Source organism: Temnothorax nylanderi, unplaced genomic scaffold, assembly GCF_030848795.1.
Source record: "Temnothorax nylanderi isolate EJ_2023f unplaced genomic scaffold, tnyl_v1.0 TNYL_tig0580_pilon, whole genome shotgun sequence".
NCBI classification, from domain to species: domain Eukaryota; kingdom Metazoa; phylum Arthropoda; class Insecta; order Hymenoptera; family Formicidae; genus Temnothorax; species Temnothorax nylanderi.
The window spans coordinates 13,073-39,898 of NW_027249642.1; the positions used below are offsets into that span (position 1 = coordinate 13,073).

The following is a 26,826-nucleotide window of genomic DNA, read 5'->3' on the forward strand; positions in this document are numbered from 1 at the left end:
ATCAAATCACTGAAAATAAAAGATGAGGAAAAATCGATAGTTTTCAATACTTCGAATACTTAATCTTCATTACAATGCAGTTTGCCTCTAGGAGGGATTAAAAAACGATCGATTAACCGTTTTTTTTTTTTCTATAGCATGGTTCCATATCTCATATAAAAGTATTGAAAGAGGAAGAGAACGAGAACGATAAATAAATTGCGACCGGGCACGTTGGCTGCGGATAAAGATAACTGGACGCTGACAATGAATATAATGTGGAATTAGGGGCGCATTGTGTGACAAAGCCGGCGGGATTTACGGCCTCGACACCCGAAAGAGAAGATTTCCGTGTCGGTGATAAAACAAATCGCTGAAAATTCGCGATTAAACGTTGAAACGATCACAATCGCGCAGATATAGCGAGTTAATTCCGGCAACCATTTAATTAGCAGATTTATATATAAATTAATATTTGCAACTTGTTTGAAGTATAATATCTCAGAAAACACATTATTTATAATTTACGAAAAAAATTTGTCAGTTATTAATTACTAAATTTAATTATTAATTATTAATTAGTGTTGATGAAAAAAGTTTAATTTAGATAAAAATGTTGCAGTAAGTTATTTCTATTCACAATAAAGGATATAATTTAGATAAAAATAATTTAAATTGTTGCTGAGATTATTTTTACAATTGAGATTATTTTACGTATTTAAATTTATATATCTAATAATTGATAGGTGATAAATAAATTTATTACTTGTTAATTATTAAATGTATAAAATTAAATACAATATATAAATTAATCTCAGCAACAATTAAAATTAATTCCGTAATATGCTGTATAGGCAGGTGTACTTCCCGAATAATTAATAATACCCTATATAGTCTTAATTAATCAGAAACATATTACATAGTTTATGAAAATATTTTTATAATAATAACATTCTATATAACAGAAAATTATAAATGTAAGATACAATTAAATAAATCTATCCCAAAAGTACACTTCAGAAAGAAGCTTGTAATCATAACTTTAATATTCTTTTTTATAAAACTATTTATTCTGTTCTGACATATAATAAGTTTATTATTTTATTTACGTTGTATATCTATTATTAATATGGTGATATTTTTTTCTTATTAGAGCGAGGAATCGCTTTCATCAGAAGAATCGGCCACTTCGGGAGGATCTTCAAGATCTACAGAAGATTCTGGCAGCGAAGTGGCTTGCGATATTACCCTAATCGAAAGGCTCATACGCTCTCACCCGATCTGGTTCTTACCGGGCATTCAGAGAGCCGGGGCCTTTCACTTGTTGCAGGGCAAAGAGGAGGGGGTAAGTGTACACTTACATCATAGAATTTCTCTATTCTTAACATACTATATTGAAATTAAACAAATTCTTATTCTAAGTATTTTTCTTCATTCCCAATTTTATTTCGATATAATATATATACAACAATAATAAAAATATCTTTAAACATGCGCGGTGATATTTCCATCCTTCATATTCTATGCATTGCTAATTCTTATTTTTGTTTTGAAGTAGTGTGGGAACAGCAAGAAATAATACTGAGAATATAAAAGTTAGAAGTACTAAAAAATATAAGTATTAGGAAGAGAGATTATTTGAATATAGATTAAAATAAGAAATTTAAACGTGTGTCATACTGCATATTTGAGATAAGATCTCGGATAAGATGGATAATTTGAAATAAATATCATTTTTTAGAGAATTGCAATTCATTTTTAGTGAATACCATGCATTTTTGATCGGGATATCTATAGGTATAGCATGAAAAGTGGAAATCCGCGATAAGAAAATTGGACATCATTAGCATGAAGTTACTAGCTCATTTTTCTCAGGTTCTTTCATAACGTGAGAGAATTCCTTCGTGAGGCCTTAGTGAGGATTCGTCTTGCATAAATGAGAATATTATGTAATCTCGGCAAAAGAATATATTAAATCATGTTTGTAATATATTCAGAATACATTACAAAAATATTAATATGTTACCTAAATTGTATTAATAACTTACTTATTATTTACTAAATCATTACGTATCTATTATTACAGAGTTTCAATATTAATAATAAGTCTATTAGTTTAGTGATTGATAGCTAGTCTAGAGATTGATAGCTAATGTAGTGATTGATAGCTATAGTCTAGTGATTGCCAAATTCCATTCTCATACAGAATAAGCTCCTCTCTCCTAGCAAGAAGTTTAAAATTATTAATGAAACTATAAATAGTTTTATTAATAATTATTAATATAAAACTATATTATAGTTTCGTTAATAACTATCTATATTAATATTATTGCACAGTTTTTATACTGATTATTACGCAGTAAAATGGTAAAATTGTTATTTACCCAATATTCGCCTTTATCGAATCATAACACAAAAGATATTAATATAACAACGCAAAAATTGCAAACAACGCATTTATTTTCACACGGAATTCACAAACATCTTGCAGAAGTTAAAGTATATTTTTGCAAAAGAATAATACTCTAAAATTTATATGTATATTTGCATGGATATTTGATTGTAAAAAAAATTTTTATATAAATATAAAACATAATAATTACAAAATTGAAAATTTCAAAACCCAGTATTTTCAATTTTTATGGAAAAAAATTAATTTTTATTATTTTCTCTTATTCTCTTGTTCTTATTCTCCTTGTGCCAAATATTATTTTTCTGAATGGAAGGTCATTTCCTCTCAGCACCGTTTTTTTCCTCTATCTACGTACACATCTACTGCAACATGCCTCGGAACAATGAGCGTGAGTATGTCGGCTCGTATCTGACATGCCGCCGCGCCGCGCCGCACCGGGCGGTTCGAAGAATAATGGTGTTCTCAGACACACGGAAAACCGTGTCAATGCCTGACGGCATGTAATCGACGCGAAGTTGTATTAGGAAAACCCTTTACATATCCGGTGTCTTACGTAAATCTAGATAGCGAGGTTTGATGAAGCGCAAAACTCGTTATTTACGGATACATCGTTTTTCTTTAGGATGTGACGTTAATGCGTACATAAAAACGTCCTTCCACGTGTCCAAATTCATGAAACTGCAATCTATAACTTTTTTTTTATTAAACGTGTAATAAATTCGGCACTAGCTAGTATGTTTTGAGATTAATTAATATTCCCTTTTAACGCAAAGATTGACAAAGTAAATTATTTTCTTGGTATAATTTATATCTTGTAGTCGTATGCACGTTAAATGATTTCCGAATGTTCTTTTCTAATTTATTTTGCAATAAATTTGGAATTTTTTTTGATATTTCAAGAGTAGGTATTTAATTTAATAAAAAATAGCTTAGGCTTAGACTGATATTGTTAATTTTCTATTTTTGGTCATTTGCTGGTGCGATTATGATAATGCATATCGGTGTACGTAATGCTGACATGCTTCAATAATGCTGACATCTATTTGTAATATTTTAGGCATTGTAGTTAATTAAATATATATTTATGCGTTTTTTTATTCAAAATTTATTTTTCTTTATATTTATTTTTCTATCTTCACATTTTTAAAAATAGAAGTACTAGTGCAAATTAGTCTCACTGCACTAACTCCCAATTTTAATATTAATTCTCTGCTAAAAAATTGGTAGGGGTAATAAATTCTAGACTAACTTAATAAAACATCATTGAATTTTATAATTATATAAGGGAGCATTAAAAATAAAATTATAAGTGTAAGGGGAGGAAGCCACTCGTTAATACGCTTTATAGTAATCAGGATTTATTAGCTGATACAGATCCGTGAAACGAGAGAGACTGACTCTTACGGCGGTTGTTGCAGGACTGAGCCTGTTCGCCCGTTGCCGGGCCGCGCTGCTTCTTAACAAAAAACTACCAAACACTAACGCTCTTGTCGTGAAGCGGGCACGAAAATATTAGCTGTGTGAAGTTGGCCCCCCCCCCACTACTGAAAATCCAATAATAACTATTACCATTCGTTTGGTGGTCGTTTGGTGGTGTTTGGTAGTCCATTCCCGATGATTGGTAGTCAAAACTGTAACTAATAATGCGAAAAAAAGACATATCCGCGTGAAGTTAGCCCCCCCTCTTGTAAAACTCGGCTTTCCAGACTGCGTATATCGTTATAATTGTAAGCATTCGTTTGGTGGTCGCGTGCTGACGTTTGGTAGTCCACTCCCGTTGATTGTTAATCAAAACTGTAATCGATAATACAAAAAAAAGACATACGCGCGTGAAAATAGCTTCCTTTCTTGTAAAACTCGGCTTTCCAGACTGCGTATATCGTTATAATTGTAAGCATTCGTTTGGTGGTCGCGTGCTGACGTTTGGTAGTCCATTCCCATTTATTGTTAGCTAAAACTGTAATTAATAATACAAAAAAAGACATACGCGCCTGAAATTAGACCCTCTTCTTATAAAATTTGGCTTTTCAGACTGCATATATTATCAAATCGAACATTTACTTTACTAATAAATAATTAATCTGCATATATTATTATAACTATAAGAATTCGTTTGGTGCATTTAGTAATTAAAAATATAATTGTTAAAGAAGACAATAAAATATATATGTGTGTAACCATGCGTTTTATAGAAATATTCTTGTACGATTGCATGTTTAATTATAATCATTAATATTTATTTAACGAGCATTTTATAATTATATATATTTTGTAATTATTAAATGTGCATAGTCGTAAAAATTACAAAACATAATTAGTCGTTATTTTAATTACGCTCTACAATTCTAAAAATTAAAAGATTATATATTACTTGACATTTCGAAAAATAACTATGGAATATGACTACAAGAAGAATTAAAAAGCTTGAAAAAATGTTTTGATGTTAGAAGTGGATTACACCAATTTGATCCATATGTATTTAATTATTAATTATTAATTATTGAAAATTAACTACCAAACATCATAAAATGCTTGTTAAATAAATATTAATGATTATAATTAAACATGCAATCGTACAAGAATATTTCTATGAAATGCATAGTTACACACATATATATTTTATTGTCTTCTTTAACAATTATATTTTTAATTACTAAATGCATCAAACGAATTCTTATAGTTATAATAATATATGCAAGTTAATTATTTATTGGTAAAGTAAATGTAACTTGTTTGGTTTGATAATATATGCAGTCTGGAAAGCCAAATAAAAAAAAGGCGGGTCTAACTTCACGCGCGTATGTCTTTTTTTGTATTATTAATTACAGTTTTAGCTAACAATAAATAGGAATGGACTACCAAACGTCAGCACGCGACCACCAAACAAATGCTTACAATTATAATGATATACGCAGTCTGGAAAGCCGAGTTTTACAAGAGAGGGGGCTATTTTCACTCGCGTATGTCTTTTTTTTGCATTATTAGTTACAGTTTTGACTACACACAGAAAAATATATACTACCTACAAGTTAATATTACTTGCTTCAAGTATTTGATAAGTTCATATATGAGCAAATCTACCATAAAGTCGTCATAAGTATCACATTTACTCAAAACATATTCTAGATCTTAGCAAGTTTAGTACTTGAAACAAAAATATTAAATTAATACGAACATTCTGTTTACTTACAATATAGAGTCCACGGAAGAGAAGCATATACTTCAATAAAGATATCACATTTTCTTGAGAGAAGTTTATCCGTTATTTGAATCAAGAAAAAATTTTATTCATCTAGAATAATCGTTTACTTCAAAAAAGAATTTGTATTCTTGATGATTACAATTAATATTATTTTTATTTATTTAATTTTCTTTAATTCTTTAGTTCCTAAGTGGAATTTAGGTTAGGAGGTTTTCGTGCGCGGTGCGGAGGGGTACAGTTCAGAATATAAAAATTCCTGTCCTCAGGTGGACTCGAACCCGGTTCCTCGTGGTTATGAGTCTGACACTTTATCACTAGGCCACATCTCTGATTATATTCTTAGTGCTGCAGTATCTAGTTTTCACAGAAGTGATTCATTGATTTCAAGTATTTCATATTCTTACCTAAAGAATAAGTAAATATTCAAATCAAGCTTATGTGGCTTTTCTTAGATAAAGTTTACAGAATATACTTGAAATCAATGAATCACTTCTGTCAAAACTAGATACTGCAGCACTAAGAATATAATCAGAGATGTGGCCTAGTAATAAAGTATCAGACTCATAACCACGAGGAACCGAGTTCGAGTCCACCTGATGACAGGAATTTTAATATTCTAAACTGTACCCCTCCGGACCGCGCACGAAAACCTCCTAACCTAGAAGAATGTTGTTCTATACAGCCAAGTATTTCATATTCTTACCTAAAGAATCAGTAAATATTCAAATCAAGCTTATGTTGCTTTTCTTAGATAAAGTTTCAGAATATACTTGAAAGAAGAATAAATTCTTCTTTTAAGCACATGATGATAAGCTTTTCTAATACTTATGATAAGTATATCTTATACTTATGATAAGTATATCTTATACTTATGATAAGTATATCTTAAAACTAATATTAAGAAAATATTCTTTGTTGAAGAAAACTATTACTCAAACCAAATAAAATAAAATGAGTAATTGCTTTTCTTGGCTGTAGAACGATATTTTTCTGTGTGTACCAATCATCGGGAATGGACTACCAAACACCACCAAACGACCACCAAACGAATGGTAATAGTTATTATTGGATTTTCAGTAGTGGGGGGGCCAACTTCACACAGCTGAAAATATTTACGCAACCGAAGGACGATCGATCTGTTGCTATGCCGCATTATACTATAGTTCCTACATAAGAAATATTAATAAAAGGATGTATATATCTAAAAATTTACCATCAAGATAATGAAAGTTTCCTTACTAATTAATTAAATAAATTTTCGGCTGCATTATAAGAGTTGAGCGAGAAATAAGAGCAATAATTACGAATATTGCAAAATATATTTTTTGATGAGATTAACAAAAGAATCGATTAAGACAGCGGTAAAATGTTTGCCGTCTTCTTCCACGTCAACTTTCTTTTTTTTCTTTTTTTCAACGTTGTGTAATAGCGCGTAGAGCTCTACACTGTAATCAGCGCGAAAATGACTGCGAACAAACGAGCGACGGGCACCGCTCTTTTACCATTGTTTCTACCGACGGGTCATTGTTTTGCACCTTTCTTAATCGTCCTCCGTCATTCCCATTCCTTCGGGGCCCTTTCGCGGCCTCATCGTCGCGTCGCTTCGAACGAATTGCACTGTCGAAAAACAATGCGCCTCGCAATTACTTTCCATAGATGAGAGACGAAACTCCTTTTATTTCTCTGCATCAAAACATGTAACAACGATTGTAGCGCAAACGCTTTTGCCGTCAAATCTTGAATTAGAAAAATCTCGATTGTTTTCTTCTTTTCTGCTTTTCCTTTCTTTTGTTTCAATTAATTCTTATTTTAATTAAAATTTATTTAATTAAAAAACCTTTCTGATTTGTTGTCCCTTAAAATTGAAAAATAATGAAAAGCTGGTATATGTATATACCTATAGATAATAATACAGAAATATTTTTCATCTATCTTCTCGATTTATAGCTATTCGAATTGCATTCGGATTGCTTGCTGGAATCTTTCTTTTGTCTCAATTTTTTTAATCATTAAAATTTATACATTATACACTTTTCGAAATCTAAATTGTCATTTCCTCCCTTTTTTTTGAAGAAACATTTCAAAATAAAGAACTTTTAGACCTTTAAAATGGAAATCTTAAAGATCTAGTTGATCATTGGAAAGAATAATCTTAATGATTAATGACAAATTAATTGTTTAGTAATATAAAGAAATGATTAAATAATCTTTCTCTTATATTTATATCATTACTTCTTAAGTGTCATATACCTACACATTACAATTATTAAACATAAGTAATTGTTTATTATAAATATTATTTAATTTCAGAATTTCGTAGTACGACAATCGAGTCAGAGTGATACAATGGCTCTCTCAGTGAGATTACCTGTCGGGAAAGGACCCTACATCGAGCATTACCTGATCCAGGCCAACAAGGGCAAGTTGAGCTTGGAAACGAGCGAGAACAGGTTCGACAATATCCCCTCGCTGATTGCTCACTACTCACAGTGCTGGTAAGTGCCTTCTTTTCTCTCTCTTTATTTATATGTGGATTTCCGCTCCAGAAATGGCATATGCTATCATCTTCTTCATCTTTATATTCTAATCTGTACAAATTCACCTGTCACAAATCGTGATTTTGATTATCAACCTCGTAACATTTTATTTTTTTTACTCGTCGTCGTTTTATTAATCTTTCTATAGCTACATTGTATGCTCAATTAAATAACAATAATAATAGTTTAAAGTTACATTTGAAGAGAAAATATAATTTTATATAGTATATATAAATATGGAAATATGTGGATGTATATTACACACACACACACACACACACACACACACACACACACACACACACACACACACACACACAAAGTTGTTATAAATTAATTATTTAATTAATTTATCAATCATCCTAATGTTACATGTAATGCTAGTATAGAATTATTAACTCAAGCCATAATATTTTTATTTGGCAAACAGTGACGAACTGCCAGTGCAATTGATTTTACCGAGAGCGATGCGAGAAGCGAAAAATAGGCAGCAATTGTCGTCGCTGGCGTTGCTGGGCCAAGAGTTTTGGCGATATCCAATGGCGAATCCGAAGCCACCGGAAAGCAGCAGCAGCAATACCTCTAGTCTGAGCAGTTTCCATGGGGGTGAGTGTTTCTTAATATTTTCTTCGCGTACATAATTTTAAAATAAATTATAGATGTAAGTAAATAAATTTAACAAGACAAAAAAAATTACAAATTAATTTAAAATTACAAATTACAAATTACAAAATAATTTTCTGATAATTATTTTTAAAAGGCTTATTATAAATTAAATGCTTGTTACTTTTATTCATTTATTAAATTTGTGTTAGAGACTTATATTCAAAGTCTAATAACTTACATACACGAAAGAATTTTTTGTTATATTTTACCCTTAAATTTACTACAAACTTGGGACAACTTGGCAACCAAGGAATTTTTAAAATATACAAAAGACATTTTACAAACAACGTGATAAAAATTACCAAGCAGATTGGTAAATTTTGAAAAAATATTGAAATTTCTTAGATATATTTTAGTAAAATTAATCAAACATATTTTATATTTTAATGTAATAGATATTAATATTTTTTATTATGGTAGATATTAATCAGAATAGCTCGCATAAAATTTTTGGTGGTACATGTTGTCCCACAACTACCATGATTTCAGGGTAAATTTTAAGAGAAAATTATCTCCGTGTAGCTAAACAAAAATAGTTAACAGATATATTTATAGAAAAATCTTTTTTTGCAGGTAACAATAACCACCACATTAACAATAATAATAATAACATGGATAATACGCCGATCACGGAGAGCATAGTGCTTAATCTGGCCCCAATATCATCCTACAATACACGTAAGACATTGATATTCTATTTTTTATTTTCACAACACATTTTGTTGTTCATTATGTTAGTGATTTTTACTAAAATATTTATTTTTTAATCGGAATTATATGACTCACTGTCAGTCCTTTCCTAATAAGTTTTTTATCTAAAATTTTTTTAAAGTAGATTATTACTTCTATTTTTTTAATTCTAAATTTAGCATTGTCTCCCACTTATATTTGGAGTTATCATAGTTTCTGAAAATCAGAGTCAAGACAATATCCTTCAAAAAATAATCCCAAAATCGTCTAAAAAATAATCTATTGTTTAAATTTGTATGTGTGTGCAGACACTCCCTCTCCGACAAATACCGTTAATGCGAACACCTCAACTTTTGCGCCGTCGTTGCCGCGTCAGCCACGTCCAACTCCGCCGAACACTCTCAATCTGACAACTTTCAACGAACCTCTGAATGATACCAAAAGAGACCGGATCTCGTCACCGGCTGACAAACTCTCTCACAAACTGATCTCGCCGAATCTCGTGCAAAGCGTGCGATGTCCCTCGCCGGTGGTCCACAACGTGGAAAATAACGTTTTGAGTCCTATTCAAGATATGAGAAATTTCGACGCTCTAAAGAATAGTCTGGATACGCCAAAATTAACGACGATCGAGTTTACCAAGAGCTCGGGGAAATTCGCGTCCGTCTCGAGTTTCCATCAGAACAACCTGTCGTGCACCACGTCTCCAGAATTGCCGGATAATAGGAATATCATCGCTGAGAATCAAGGAGCTAGGCAAAGTGTGAAGACGCCGCCACCGCCGCCGCCAAGATGGGCCAAGCCCGGCATCAATCAGAATCAGAATAATTTTACCGTGACTACGACGGTGACGTTCAACGTGAACCAGGGCAACGTGAATACTTCACAGGTAAAATTAAAAAAAGTGTTGTTTTTCAAACTTTTATAATTACAAAAATAATTTTTAACAAAAATTCTAAATTTTACATAATTATAATATAATTAATGAAAATATAATCAATTTTCTTATAATACACTTGTAATATTTTTTATGTTTATTTATATTATTATTTTATTTTATATTTTATAATAAATTTTGAGTTTTTAATGTAATTCATTTTCTTATTATTCTAATTTTACAGACACATCTATTTTATAACGCATCATGTCTTATGTTGATTATTGTTATTGTTATGTGAAGTAATTTAATTAATAACTAAAAAATTACAAGTCATTTCTCTTTACTGCCATTGAAATAATTACAACCTCCTTTCTCCCTGTTTGCCAACAGCAAAACACACCGTCGGATCCCAGCACGTCGCTGCTGAGTCCTCAATCTACTAAATCTCTCAATTCCAACTTTTCCATCAAATCGCCTCTTTCGCCCACCACTCCGATTGTATCCCCCACGTCAAAGCTGATCCCAAAGACACCCAACGTGCTCTCCCCAAATACTCCTTCTAGCACCAGTAAATCAAAAAGGCGACGCGATCGCGAGAAAAACTCACGGAAAAACTCCCAACACTATCAGGAATCGGACATCTTGGAATCGTATTATCGCAGCTCGCCGGCCGATAAAATTTCCGATTACGAAGACATCTGGAACACGACTGACCAATCGACACAGTCGACCTGGAACGACAGGTTGAAGGATAACAGGGTCGCCTGCACTCCGCAAGATTGCGCGAGAAATTCTATTGACCGTCTGATGAGTCCCAGAGAATCCGAAAAGAGTCTTGTCAATGAAAGATCGCCAGCGGGAGAACAGATGGCTCTGAAGAACGACAAGTTTATTCTAAAAAACGACAAAATGCGATACAAAGAAATGATGAGTCCGGAATTTAGTAGTTTTAAGCCTGTTCCGGAGATGAAAAGTCCTGACCAGAGTTCGCCGGAGGAGACTGGTATGGGGAAGAGGCCCGATCTGCTATCTAGAGTTTGTAAGGGTCTATTAGATTGTTATATAAAAAACTATTCTATAAAACAGTAACTTAATATTAAAGTTAAGAAAAAGAGCTTATAATTACACAGAAATAGAAATTTTATTAATTGGAGATTATTTTATAATTAAAGATTATTAAAACAATTAGAAATTTATTTTAATTTTTTTACTATATTATTTTTGTAACTTTATTAATAAAAAGAATAACAGATATTGTGAAAATAACGAATATTATATTGAATATAAAGTTAATGTTTCATTTGATCATTAGTTTCTAATTTATAGTGATTTCTACTTTCTTTTTTTTTATTATTGAACCTTTTAAGATTAAAATTAAAAGAGAGTCTTTAGAGATTTTTTCAAAGAGATTTTGAGATTAGAAATCCTTTTCGTAGGCAGTGCCAACTCGTTGAACAGCCCCAACACGGTGACGCCCCCGAGAAACAAATTGGGCCTTGTTTTGGCGAAGTCGGAGAGCAACAGTCCCCGGACCCCCGAATCTAAACAGAGCAGTCCCTTCTACGCAGAACCGGCCGATGCCATTGTTCAAAATGCCATTATAATCCCGAGAAGACGACCAACCAAAAATAATCCGGCGTTGAACAAGTACCGACACAGCGAACCAGGTTGGTTACAAACTCCGACAGGGAATGCCAATCAATTGCATCCTATTGATTGCTGGGAAGAGCCCTCCGAAGAGACGGAGGAAAAAACGCCATTAATCTCGTCGTCAGTCGACAACCTAGCGAAAAGATTGGTTCAAGCTAAGGAGACGAAGAAGATTCCCCGGGCAAAGCCCGTTCAACCACCAAAGATCAAGACCAAAGTGTTTAATGACACTTCTTGGGCGGTAGATTCTAGTTGGGAGTTTATCGGTACGTTCTACACATATTGTAGAAAATATAGATTACTCGAAAAATTATTTTTTAAAACATGTTATAAATTACATTAAATACCGGCGATCAAAGGAATAAAATACTATAATTAAATATTTATAAACAATTATATATTTTGTTTATTCTTTAACCCTTAAATGCCACCCGGGGTCCAGCGGACCCCAGACCCTTTAGAATGATATATTTTCAAATGTTCCCGCCAAATATGGAGCTCATATTTATTTATTTATTAATTTTTATTTTTTTGATTTTGGAGCCAACATTTTAACTGTTGGCGATCTTAATTTTTTATACTATGTTGAAATTGAAATTTTAACAATATAAGCATTTTATTCTCTTTTCTAAGCCTTGAACAACATTGAAAATAATTTTCATAACTAAATATCAAATATCAAAAAATCAATAAGTAAGGAGACATTTTTCATGCTGGGGTCTCTTAGACCCCATGTGTCATTTACGAGATTCTTGAGAGGTGTGGCATTTAAGGGTTAAAAATGACTTTAATAGTACTTATTTAGAAAAAATATATAAGGCATTCTTTGCCAAATCGGTCAGTCGCCGACCCTGACCCTTTTTGATTTTGCTCTTAATTTTTTATTTTAATCATGTAACTGAAATAAGTATCTCTGATTTTTTTCAAATTTTTATCTCAAGGCGTATTCGAGATATAGATATTCAAAGTTTTGAAATCCATCTTCTCCGGGATTTATTCAAATAGCTGTAACTTTACTTCTATTTATCGGATCGTTAAAAAATCGGTCATGAAATTAATCGGAAAGAAATGTACTTTTTGAAGAAAAATACTTTAGAATGCTTTGTTTTAGTTTTCACAGTTAATTTTACGTTCAAAAACTAAAAGTTCGATTTTTAAAATGTTTGTTATTTTTTATTTTTATACAAAAATTTTTGCGTCAGTTATCAACATTTTAAGTTTGGTTCGATGATGGAAATCTTTTTTTCAATTTTTTTGAATTTTGAAAAATTATAAAAATATTTTTTTCCCGACTTTAGTCTATAATATTGTATATTGCAAACTGCTTGGAAGATATCGTTATTTTGTTTTTTAAATTTATAGATTAGGTTATAATAAGGTTTGCTGGCAAGTATATAACAACATAATTTATTACTGTAATGATAAAATAGGATTAATCAATTTTTAGATAAGTGAATAAAAACACTCGTGTAATATGGTTTTATGTGAAGGCTTATCGGGATTTACATTTCTCTTTTTAGTTAGATTTAAGACAATTATATAAATCTCTGATACTCTTTTTAGAGTTTGAAAATCGTTTTATTAGTGAAGTACTTGAGGAATAATGCAATGAATTTTTCGAATACTAGGTACACATGATTTACTTTTGCAAATTGAGTTTCAAGTTTACTTTTTGCAGTCTCATATCGCTCCTTTGGAGAAAATTTTAAAAAGAAACGTAAATCCCGATAAGCGTTCACATAAAACCATTACACGAGTGTTTCTTATTTACTTATCTAAAAATTGATTAATATTGCTTCCTCATAGAGGAAGCTTTGTTTTCGTGAATTTCGTATATGAACCTTCGATTGCCTATAAAGTTGGGTCTAGTCAACCAAATTTAAATGAATTATATATGAAATAGGGGTAGAAGAAACCAACGAAGAGATTGGCTTTTGAGTTTTTTCTGCCAATATGTTCAGATTGTTGTAAAACGTCGAAATATCGCCTAAAAAAAAATTTCCGTATGTATGTGTGTATGTGCACATTTGATGTTGTGGTTGCTCTAATTTCCGCAAATATTGAGATATCGGGCTGTTTTTTTTTTAATCGATAGAGTATCATTCAAGGAAGGTTGGTATTGAATTTGGCGATGATCGGTAAAGGGGTTCTTTTTTAAAAAAATTTTGAATTTTTTTAGAAATGTCCGTGGTTGCTCTAACTTCCGCAAATTTGGAGATATCGATTTATTTCTAATTTTATTATATTTTTTAGTCTTTTCTACCCCTATTTTATATATAATTTTTTAAGATTTGGTTGATTAGACCCAGCTTTATACGCGATCAAAGGTCCATAATTTTGATCGCATATAAAGCTAAGTCTAATCAACCGAATTTAAAAGAATTATATATGAAATAGGGGTAGAAAAGACCGAAGTAAAAATTGTTTTTTGAGTTTTTGATGCCAATGTGTTGCTTATGTTATGAAAACGTCGAATTTAAATTTTTTGGTAATCGGTAATCCCTTCACCTATCCTCGCCAAATTAAATAACAATCTTCCTTTAATGATACTCTATCCATCAAATAACTTAGGGTAGATTGAGGCGAATCGGATTAATATAAGTTTTAAGACAATTTTCGTTAGTGTTTTATTTTAAACGAGCTATTTTATCGTGCTAATTAGTAATCCGATTTGCCTCGGTCTACCCTATACATTTTTTAGGCAGAAATCGGTAACCCTTTCACTAATCTTCGCCAAATTCAAAACAACCTCCCTTTAATGATACCTTATATATAAGATTACGTGTATGATTTGTACACTTTTTAGGCAAAAATTGGTAACCCCTTCACCGATCATTGCCAAATTCAACACCAACCTATTTTTAATGATACTCTATCCATAAAAAAAGTGCGCAAGTAGAAACTTGCACATTGTTTCCTCATAGTTTTTAAGTGTGCAAGTAGAAACTTGCACATTGCTTCCTCATAGTTTTTAAGTGTGCAAGTAGAAACTTGCACATTGCTTCCTCATAGTTTTTAAATGTGCAAGTAGAAACTTGTACATTGCTTCCTCATAGTTTTTAAGTGTGCAAGTGGAAATTGTACATTGCTTTTTCATAGTTTTTAAGTGTGCAAGTAGAAACTTGTTTAAGTGAGCAAGTAGAAACTTGCACATTGCTTCCTTATAGTTTTTAAGTGTGCAAGTAGAAACCTGCACATTGCTTCCTCTATGAGGAAGCCAAATTAATAAATATCTACTAATAATTATGCATACAAAAACAGGCTTCCTCATAGAGGAAGCAATGTGCAGGTTTCTACTTGTTTTATCATTACAGTAATAAATAATGTTGTTGTATACTTGCCAGCAAACCTTATTTATTTAATCTATAAATTAAAAAAACAAAATAATGATACTTTCCAAACAATTTACAATATATTATAGATTAAAGTCGGGAAAAAAATTGAAAAAAAAAAAAGATTTTCATCATCGGACCGGACTTAAAATGTTGGTAATTGACGCAAGAATTTTTGTGAATTTTTGTATAAAAATAAAAAATGACACCTACATTTTAAAAATCGGACTTTTAATTTTTGAATGTAAAATTAACTGTGAAAACTAAAACATAGCATTCTGAAATATTTTTCTTCAAAAAGTACATTTCTTTCCGATTAAATTCTGATTACATGACTGATTTTTTAACGATCCGATAAATAGAAGTAAAGTTACAGCTATTTGAACATTTTTCGGAGAAGATGGATTTCAAAACTTTGAATATCTTTATCTCGAATACGACTTGAGATAAAAATTTGAAAAAAAAATCACAGATACTTATTTCAGTTAATTGTAATAAAAAATTAAGAGCAAAATCGAAAGGGGTCAGGGTTGGCGACCGATTTAGCAAAGAATGCCCCATATGTATATTATATTTATATAAAGAGATCTATTTATTAATGGCTAAGCTTGGAGATTAAGAAAAATTTTTAGAAAATCAAATATCTGTTAAAAATTTTATTAAAATATTATTCTTAGTGTAAAAACTAAAATATTGGATACGCTATAACAATTTTTCATTATATCGGATAGGCAATGAAGCTGAAGAGCCAGATTGCGAACCGGATTATGACTGTGATGCTGTTTATGATGGCGACAATGTCGCTAGAAAATTTCCCAGTGACGAGGAATGCAATAGAAACATTCGGAATACCTTGACTGTTCAAAATATCATCTTACAACGGTAAGTTTTCTAACGTGAACGAAATCGCAAATAATTTTATGACAACTTTGTATAAAGACATTAGATACATTTTCGAAAAGATTTTTTTTTGCATTAAAACTTTACTCTTTCCTATTGTATACCCAATAACAGGTAATTTCTTGTTCAAATCTTAGAAAGCGCTTATCGTGATTTTAACTCTTTATATCTAAATTATAATATAACGATGAAAGACAAAAATTATCCGATTGAAACTTTTCTAAATAGTTTGCTAAACTAACAAGAAATGTTTATGTGTAATCGAGAATGTTGAACTCGATGCTTCAAATCTTCTTACAGGCACCCGGAACTGCTGAAGCCGCCAGATACATGTGAGTCGTTATACAGCGACCGGAACTCGTCGTATGACAACGTGGAAAAGCGGAATGTGGAGCGCGAGGATACCCCGGACTCGCGGAAAGATCGCACGTACGATCCTTCAGAGTGGGAAACCATGCTGGATACAGACGCGGAGAGTGATGTGGAAAGAATCAAACGAAACAAGAGTTTTAAGGAACGAATGGATCCTCTCTTGTGTAAGTTTTATCTTTTTTATACTCAACTTCTTAAATTGACTGGGTATAAAAATTTTAAAGAATATATTTAATTGGTTAAAATAATTATTTATTAGTTCTCTTAACCATCAATTTAGTTGCAATAACTACAAAATAGTTCATTTAACTATGTACAATAATTCTATGAATACAACTTGTATAGTTGTCACCTATATAGTTGCCATCACTACACTGTTGGAAAATTTGTGTTAAATATAACATAATAAATCACATGTCCCAAACAGTCCAAATTTTTGTGTTAATTTAACATATAATATGGATGTGTTAAATGGGGTAACACCGATACTATGTTAAAATATTTCAACAGAAAGGAAATGTAATTCTGATTGTAATTTGAGGTTAATTATGTGTACAATTAACATAACTTTTATGTTGAAGTTAAGATTGTAAGATAAAATCAACATTCTTATTCTGTAAATTTTTATTCCCACTTCTGTTATAGAGTAAAATCAACACTCTTTTTTTGTAAATTTTAACACATTTAATAAATACGTTCAAATTGTGTTACTTTAACATATTTTTTAAATTATTTTAATAATTTTAAATTTTAAATTTGTTAAGTTCAACAGGCATATGTTAAATCTATAATACACATGTATGTGTTGATTATTTTACACAAAAATTTTAACAAGGACCTTTTTTAACAAAACTACAAAAATTTTCCAACAGTGTATGATTTTTTCTCTGAGTGTGTGTATATCCGTGCGTACGCATTAATTTATAAATTATATTTATTTGTGAATAATAGAATATACATTTGTTTACATTAATTTTAAATGTAATAATTTATATTAAATTACTATGTTTAATAGTAATATTAGTATATAATTTACATTATTTAAATTATTAATATACATTAACGTAAATAATCTTCGAAGAAAATTTGCCTTTCTTAAGAGGTACTCTTATTCATTATTCCTCGAGACTATCTAAATTATACTCGGTATAATATTGCATCTTTGAATCGTGGAAATGCATTTAGATATAAGGAAATTATTGTTATTCTGGTATAAAAGAAAAAGGAAAAGAGCGAAGAGAGAAGAAAAGCAAAATGAATAGAAAACTGAAGAGACAGAAAGTAACTTAACTTTATCGCGGTTATACTTAAATGATAACAATGAGATACCGATGAGATTATCTCGTTATCTACCGATTGTGGCTGATTGATTGGTTGTAAAAAGAAGAGCTCGGCACTTCTTGTCGCTAAAATGCAGCAGCGACACCAGCTTCTAGGTTTCTTCCTGCTACCTTTGACAGTGACGCTCGGTCAGTCGTTAACCGGTCGACCATCTGATCACAGTGTTTGAAGTGATGGGTATCCTTTGTAGCTGCGCTACGTCGCACTTTCCGCATTTAAAATGAGATGGATACTTAGACGTTGGATAGAAAAAGAGGAAAGGTGATAAGTACAGCTATAACAAAGGACAAACCTAATGTGAAGTATCTTCGTGAGTGATGATTGATTGTAACTTTATTAGTGCTTCATTGACCTTGTTGAACTCGGAGTTGTTTAGCTTTTATACAAAGCGTAGAACTTTGCAAAAAATCTGCATTGAAATATTAATACTATCGAAGTCGAGAAGGAAAAGGAAACTTTAATTAAATTTAAAGAATCTTTGGTTTAATCTTGAGCTTTTTCGCGATGTAAGAGTTTTTAAAATTATTTGAAATATTTGAGATAATTAAATTTTAAACTCAAAATTAAAGAAGGAAGAAAACACTTTATATTTGATTGATTAACTCATACTTTCTTTGATAGTTTATGTCTATTTTCTATTATGTTGCTATCTTTAAAGAATCTTATTTATCCAAGTTTTAGGAACGCTTGGATTTCTTTGGATTATCTGAAAAATACTTGATCTGAACCGATCAAATTCTAATTCCAGAACCGGAAAAAACTGAAGAAATTGCAGACATTAATTTGTAAAAAAAAAGTTGATTTATGAGACAAGTTGAGAGCTTTCAAGTGGATCATATCAGAAAGAGATAATCTCATGATGGAGAAAAACAGAGTCCAAAAATCTGTCCTATACCACGATATTCATCTAATTTTAAGACAGTCTACGATAAAGCACATAAAAGTGTGTCCACGTGCTAGCAAACGCGACAACAATTGTAATATGATAATTTGTGACGATCAAAGAAATTTAGAACATACATAACTACATTAGACAAATAACTGTAAACAACAACATTGATAGAGTAAGTTTAAAAGTAAAGCGTAAAATGAAATAAATCGGCACCTTGAAGAAATCATCCGACAAGAGCCTTTTCGCACGCTAACAACTTACATCTCCTAAGAGGAGAGCGCAATATCTGTTCGTTCCACGCTCGCGAGTGCGATAAGAAGTCGTTAAACCCGATAACGATTAATTGTACACGTAATTGCCGTCATAATCTTTAGCACTGCATGCAGACATTTGTTGTCACAAAAAAGGAAAATTACTTAAATCTCGTGATAGTTGAATGTATTCAAATTATTCCTATTTAGTGTCTTTATTTAATTTATTTTTAATTTACAATTTATTTACTTTGAGTATATTTTATTCGAATTTGCTAAAATGAGATAATTAAATATCACAATATGTATAATTGATGCTGATATTTGTGAATTAAAATTGCTGGAGAAATTCCAAAGGGACTTTTCTGATTTTCGCTTTCTAGCAAATATATTTCTTTCGTTACACAAAGTAGGAATACTTTGAAAAAGGAGAAAAAGTTTTTATCTGGAATACACTGACCTTTTATCTGTCATACAAATCGATAGCCCGATTTTAATGGCATTTCACATGGAGGAGATGGATGGAGAATGGATGATGATTAATTGTTCGCTGGAGGAGGCTAGTCGCTTGGAAATGGAGATGAAACGCGAACTGAAGTTCTCTGTTAAGAAACTCTTGCAGAGAATTATAAACTGTATCCAACGTTTTCTGAAGATGAGCGTAAACATTTTTGAATGTAATTGATAATTAGCAACAATTAATACAGTTAAATGCGGACTTTGTTGTTTTTAAATATGTTTTAAGGGTTTGTTTATAAATGTTAAATTTAATTCAAAATTTTTTATTGGAAAATTTCTAAATTAATTTTTAGGAATATTTATAATCTTTAATCCTTCGTAGTCACACTTCTCTAGAATCCCGCGGTAGTCACACTGGGTCGTATTGATCCAGTCGATTTTTAATGGTTGCCATTTTAATGGTATCGGTCCGATCAAGTTCAAATAATTCTGGAACATACCTTGAACATTCTAGAATATAAAACAACTGCGGTTTTGTGAGAAATCAAGTGGCAACATGTTGAAAAAAAATCGTGAACGAGTACATGATTAACGGTCTCTACCTATAGAGGATACTTCAAACTCTTGTAGATGGCGGTCCAAGCCCCATTTTAAGCTAGGCATTTAGCTGATATTTAAATCCAAATGAGTGTGGGTCATATTGACCCAAGTGTGACTACGAAGGGTTAATTACTAATTGTTGAAAAAGTATTTCACATTTATTTGAGTGCAATAACATTCATCACGTAACTGCAAAATAAGAATTTATACTGATCTCTTATCTCTGATAATCTTGAAAAATTATTAGACAATAAAGTTGTGAAGCACTCTAACTTTTTGTTGAAACTGTAAAACTGAAAGGAAAAGTATCAAAAACTCTTAATTTTGATTTGAGCAGTTAATATGACATTTTAAATGAAATTTTTATATAAAAATATTGTATAAAATTTATAATTTTTTTAAAAATTTAATTAATTTTTTTATTATAATAATATTTATATTGTGATACCTCATTAGAGACTTCCATAAAATCTTGACTAATATTAAACGCTTAAAGGACAATGTGTCTTTAATATATGTTTAATATATCTACCGATTGCAGATATGTGTGAGATTTCAAGGGTAATAAAAATAAGAGTATTTATGAAATTATAATAAGAAGATTATTGAAGATTAATTTTCTTTGGGGCTAGTTTGAGACCACTTGTTTAAAAAATTCTTTATTAATAAGCCTTGGTTTTATTAAAATATTTTTACTTGTCTAAAAATCTTTTAAAATTTAATATTTATGAAACTACGAGAAAAGTGCAAAAGTTATTCAAAAGTGTTTCATATGTGAATTAAAAAAACATAAAATAATTACGGAAAAAGTTATTACACGAAAAGTATCATTACTAAAAATCATTGAAAATAAAATATTGCATAAAAAAATATTACATGTATGTACATGAATACCATAAACTATATTATATAAATAAAGTACTATTAAGTACTCCTAAAGTATTATGAATATATAAAATATTATGTGGTCATTTCTTCTTCCAATCTATATATATATATATATATATATATATATATATATATATATATATATACTTTAGGAGTACTTAATAGTACTTTATTTATATAATATAGTTTATGGTATTCATGTACATACATGTAATATTTTTTTATGCAATATTTTATTTTCAATGATTTTTAGTAATGATACTTTTCGTGTAATAACTTTTTCCGTAATTATTTTATGTTTTTATATATATATATATATACATATATATATATCATCTTTATAAAAAATTCTTTTACAGCTCCGCCACGAGTACAAGCGCTTTCGAAAAATCGCGACCATCAGCTGAACGGAACCGGGGCAGCTATTAGAACTTACGCTCTTCAACTTGCGGCGGACAAGACTACAACCTTCTCGCAGAATATCGACAACTTTATTCAATGTACGCGAGAGAGCAAGGAAGCAATGCCGCATGTGGTGATGCGCAACATGCGGCAATTCATGTCGGGTATGAAGAATTACTTGGTGAAGCATGGCGAGCGTGGATTCGAGAGCGAGGTGGAAAATGAGCGATCGAAATTACGGCCGAACGAGTTCCTCAATCTCGATGCCATTCTCGAGGATGTGATGATGGGCCTGGTGGTGAGGCCCCTGCGGGAACACGTATGCCGGTTGTTTATCGAACATTATTTCGCTACCGGTGCGCTACAGACCCTGGCGGAGAACATCCAGCACGCCCAGGGCAAGACCATACACGACCTCGGGGTTCAGGTAACTAGATTTCCCTAATATTAAGAAGAAAAGAAAATTTCGGAGAGCATCGGAATAGCTTCATGAAATTTATAAAATTTATTAATGAAAAGAGATGAAATTTATTGCACTTAAATCTCGATTGTTTTGCACGTGCAGTCGAAAATCGTACCCCCTTCGGAAGAGAGTCTGGAGCGCATTCTCAAATACATCGAGCGATTGCAGAGAGCCGATTCTCCACTCGAGAAGCTAGAACACCTATTGGCAGCCATCTCGGCCATCTTCAACTCTGTAAGTTCTATAAAACGTAATACTGTTCATAGAAATATATAAATATAACAATATATTTTCTATTAATATATTTTTTTAGTATTTATTATTATTACTTTTTGTCATTTTTTTATACAATATTGCTAAATATAGATTTACAAAATAAATACATTTATTAAAAATTACACGTTTCTCTTGTTTTGATATTATTTTAATTTCTTTGATATTCTCTTAATGTTTTCATTATATTTTACAAATAAAATAATATATTAAAATTAGTAATTAATAAATCACCAATAATGTAATACGATGATATGAAATTTTTTAATTGTGATTTCGCAGGTGAAGCAAGCTAACTTGGGCAGGCATGTTACACTGGGCGCTGACGATCTTCTGCCGCTGGTGATCTGGGTTTTAGTACGCGGTAAAGTGGTGGACGCGGAGATCGAAGCCGAGTACATGTGGGGCCTGCTACATACTTCCCTTTTGAGCGGCGAGGGTGGCTATTACCTGACAACGCTGTCGAGTGCGGTGCATGTTCTAAAGACCTTTAAGTCCAGCCAGAGCACCATGTCCACGTTAAACGTAAGGAATAAATATCGATGATTATATCTTGTAAGCCGGATTAAGTTGATGTAAATTACAATTAAATAATCATAAATGTCCAATCTGTCACGCAAGACCATTTAATCTCGTGTCATTGTCTTAAAATAAAATGTTTTATTTGGTTTTGTAGATTATTAGATATAACATGAAGTCATAATATGTGATATTCATTTATAAATCATTATTTCGGACACAATTCAATTTTTCTAGCAGCCCTAGATATTATTGAAAAATTTTTGATAATTAGCCAAATAAATTCTATTTTATTGACTATCGACTATTCGAACAAAAATTAACAACTTTCTCTTCTGTGTAAATAATCAAATATAATAATATGTTATTCAAATATATCTTAACACTTAAAGACTTTCTGAGTTATTATATAAATAAGATTAAATTTTATCTAAGGAAAATTTGAAAATATCAAATTCAATCATTTTTTCACGGGAATAACATTTTTGTTTAGGGATGTGGAACACCGGACTGTTCGTCTGTGTTGCGGATCTTGGTACCGGATGAGTTGCATGGTTCTTTAAATACTAGAACACTTCCGGTGCGACCAAACATGAATACCAGAGAAATTTGCCGCATCCTTGCGCATAAGATTAGATGCACAAATCCTCAGGACTATGGGCTCTTCAAGTTGGTGCATGGGGAAGGTGAGCGCATTTAATGTAAAAATTAATATATTTGAAGTACCTACTATGAAATAAATTATGTTCTATATTTTCTCTTTAATATAAAATATATTATAGAAAAATGTTGTGCAATAGTAGAATTTGTAAATAATTAAATAGATATTCTTATTGATTGTTTTTATTTTAACTATTATTTTATTTGTTACATCTCTATTTTTATTACACTCGTTATTATTTTTATAATGTTAACATCATAAAAATAATTATTACAGTAATTTTAAATATTAATACTACTAATTATTATCTACTAATTACCACTAATAGCAGTGAAAAATTAATTATGTAATATTGCATATTGATTTTTTTAAATTATGATATATTCAATTATTTATAATGACTATAACATTTGTATTTTTTGCCGGAAATTGTTTTAGAAACGTTGCTCGGAGATCATGAATGCCCACAGGAGCTCTCTCACTGCCTTTTTGCCTACAAACGAATCGACGCCAAGATAGCATGGCCCAAGACCAGTTCTTAAGAGAGAATAGCAAAGTATTCTATTAACTTAAAATTAACTTTTAGACACCTCTGTCGTGAGTCGATATCCCGCTTTTCAAGATATAAGTATTATATCTTGAAGATACATGGAAATTTATTGAAGAATGTTATATTTTTTCTACAAAAACATCTCTTTCAAGATTTTGAATATTGAATCACTCAAGGATTTTTGTTAAAAGTATCTTGATAGAAATCCTTTCGACACTGCCATTTTTATAAAGCGTTTGTCATAAAAAATTAAATGTGGATAAACTAGAATTTTTATCATTCGCGTAAGTAATGTGGGTACTTAACTGCAAAGAAAAATTAAGTAATCTGAATTACATGGTCATCGGAAAAAAAGAAAAGATATAAATGAGTTTCGTAAAATTTTTCCAATTGGGATAACGTGATTTTAAACAGTATCATGCAATGTACAATTATTGATTTTTTATATTTTAACCCTCAGCAGATAAATGGAGTTTAATTATTTGGATTCAAGAATATTAAAATTAATAGTGGAATGTTAAAGATAAATTTTGCATACAAAATAGTTATAATAAGTAAGATAAAAAGTTTCCTTATACTCTAATATTTATATGTAACAAATAAATAATAACATGTTTCTTATCTTCTTCAAGTCAATCTTTTAATTTTCTAATTTTCTAATATCGATAATTCTTTTTAACAAGGTCGTGTAAGAATATTAGGAAGCTAATACCAAAAACTTAATAAAATATATATTTGTACGGTTTTTATAATATCCTAATTTTAATATCTCTTTATTTAATAAAATTTTATACTGTTTACGATTCCTGAGGGTTAATATATTAAAATACGTACAATTAAAAATCGCGTGATCGTGCAAAACTATTCGCGACCAAATATCTACTCACCGATTGACTCGACGGAATTGACCACTGATTAAATTGCATCGAGTGTAAAGCCAAAAGAAAGAAAAACGTACAGCTGTGTACATGTGTGTGCGATTAACAATAATCTCGAGACGCGTATACATTTGCAATTGCACGCAGGATACACGCGCGCGCGAGTGCGCGCATGCACACATGCACAACACATATATATATATATATATGTATACACACACACACACATATACGATGTATCGTGAAAAGTCGTATTGTATGTATTTACTCAGTATTCAATGTCTCGTGGACGTTTGCAATAAAAAAAAGGGAGGACGCTGCTATTTGGAAGCGAACCTGTCTTGAAAGAATAAGATAGAATATTCTAAGTCCAGAGAACGTCTTAAAAAAAATAGTAATAAATTAATTTTATTAGTTTATAATTAAAAAAAAACTTTCTATTTTTACTAATTAGATAGAACCGTTATTATTGTTTATTTATTCATGATAATGTAAATGAAGCGATTATCATATTTATTGATTATTCAGACAAGCCTTTTCGTATGAAACTAAAAGATTATGTTTATTATAAGAAATTCATATTAATGAAAAATTTGTTTGATTTTTTATTTAAAAAATACAATTTTTCTACTCACTTTAGCATTATCTCAGAAATCTGATTTTAATCGATAAAGTTGCTTATTTTGTTGTCATACATATAATGGCATAAATAAGAGAAAGCTTTTTAACAATTGTTTATATTTTCCAGAAAATTTCTCAATGATAATTCACTCATTTTCATATTAATATTTTATTTGAATTCTATATTGATATACCATCTCTTAAAACTTTTTCCTAATAATTATATAGGAATAAAATCGATTTTTTAAATTAAGGTAATATTACTACAAAATTTTGTTTTTAAATTAATGAAAGTACTTACAATATAATAATATATTGACATATATGATCACTATGATAATACGCCGATGATCTCTGGACTTTGACCGGCTTTGCGAGTATTATACTTTATATATATGTGTGTATATAATATTTATATGCATATATATATATATAGAGAGAATAATACACAGATTTTTCCCTAATATACATATGAAGGAACGCGCAAATTGCTATACGTTTTCTATATAATATCGAGTGACAAAAATGATTCACGAGAAAACTTCTTAACTCGTGACCGCGAATTTTAGAATAGAAAACAAAGAAGATTAGCTTAGACGTTCTATTTTAAGTACTTTCTATGATACGAAAAAAAATCGCAAATTCTGGTAAGATAAGCAATCCGTAATCTTAAGCAAACGTCGTATATTTATTACTACAAGTAGTAGACAGATTTTTATTCATATTTTTCACATGTGATGCCTCCCTTACTGCTTCTTTTTTTTCCTGCAAAAGAATTTGCCAGGCTGATTTTTAAATCTAGAAGGCTGTGTATAACTCATATATGTGTCAATAAAGTTGCGAGATAATAAAGAACGATAATACATATGCAATAATGATCAGCTGTGTAAAATTAGAAAATATAAATAAATATCAATTATATTTTAAATTCACAAGAGATCGCGATGGCATCTTATAAATTCACAAAAATAATACGGAAAATATTTTGCTAAAGGGAATCGTACAAATCAGCCTCGCATTCTTTTACTGTCTTTTACAATTTATGCACTCGTTACATATGTAATAATAATTAGCAGTTTATAAATGTACATTTCCCCACATAATTTATTAAACGCGTTTTTTTTTATTATACCTATAATGTATCGTGATCTTTGCGTAGACGTGCTTTCGTCCTTTTTCCACGATGATTAACACGATAATTTTAATGTCGATAATATGCTTCTAATATGCTAGTCAAACCGATACAAGTCGGAAAGGTTTATTAAAAATTACACTTAAATAAATAACTTTTTATTCGTTAAAGAAATCTGTACCATTAATTAATTACCATTATTACACACTTGTCATCAATGATTATTATTATCATTGTAATATGTAAGTCTATGCTCAATAAACACTTTTCTATTA

The 26,826-nt window shown here is 30.6% G+C and overlaps 1 protein-coding gene and 1 long non-coding RNA gene across 2 annotated transcripts; both read left to right on the forward strand.

Annotated features, from left to right (window-relative positions):
• Window positions 1–1,122: 1,122 nt before the first annotated feature.
• Spri (Src homology 2 domain-containing protein sprint) lies at window positions 1,123–26,826 on the forward strand. The gene is made up of 14 exons (XM_071723230.1): window positions 1,123–1,324; window positions 7,905–8,089; window positions 8,562–8,737; window positions 9,371–9,475; window positions 9,796–10,376; window positions 10,758–11,406; window positions 11,804–12,283; window positions 16,081–16,231; window positions 16,550–16,785; window positions 21,412–21,881; window positions 22,020–22,151; window positions 22,473–22,715; window positions 23,203–23,395; window positions 23,809–26,826. The coding sequence occupies exons 2-14, from the start codon at window positions 7,941–7,943 to the stop codon at window positions 23,910–23,912; spliced, it is 3,669 nt and encodes a 1,222-aa protein (XP_071579331.1). The 5' UTR covers window positions 1,123–1,324; window positions 7,905–7,940; the 3' UTR covers window positions 23,913–26,826.
• Window positions 17,691–21,001, forward strand: LOC139784070 (uncharacterized). Its single transcript, XR_011721469.1, has 3 exons — window positions 17,691–18,272; window positions 18,638–19,782; window positions 20,621–21,001. It is a non-coding gene; the product is annotated as an uncharacterized lncRNA (long non-coding RNA).

Excerpts from the sequence above, each read along its gene's own strand:
- Spri (XM_071723230.1), top strand. The coding sequence starts at position 7,941 with ATGGCTCTCTCAGTGAGATTACCTGTCGGGAAAGGACCCTACATCGAG. Across the intron at positions 21,882-22,019 it reads TACACGACCTCGGGGTTCAG|TCGAAAATCGTACCCCCTTC; the intron begins GTAACTAGATTT and ends TTGCACGTGCAG. Across the intron at positions 22,716-23,202 it reads GCACCATGTCCACGTTAAAC|GGATGTGGAACACCGGACTG; the intron begins GTAAGGAATAAA and ends ATTTTTGTTTAG.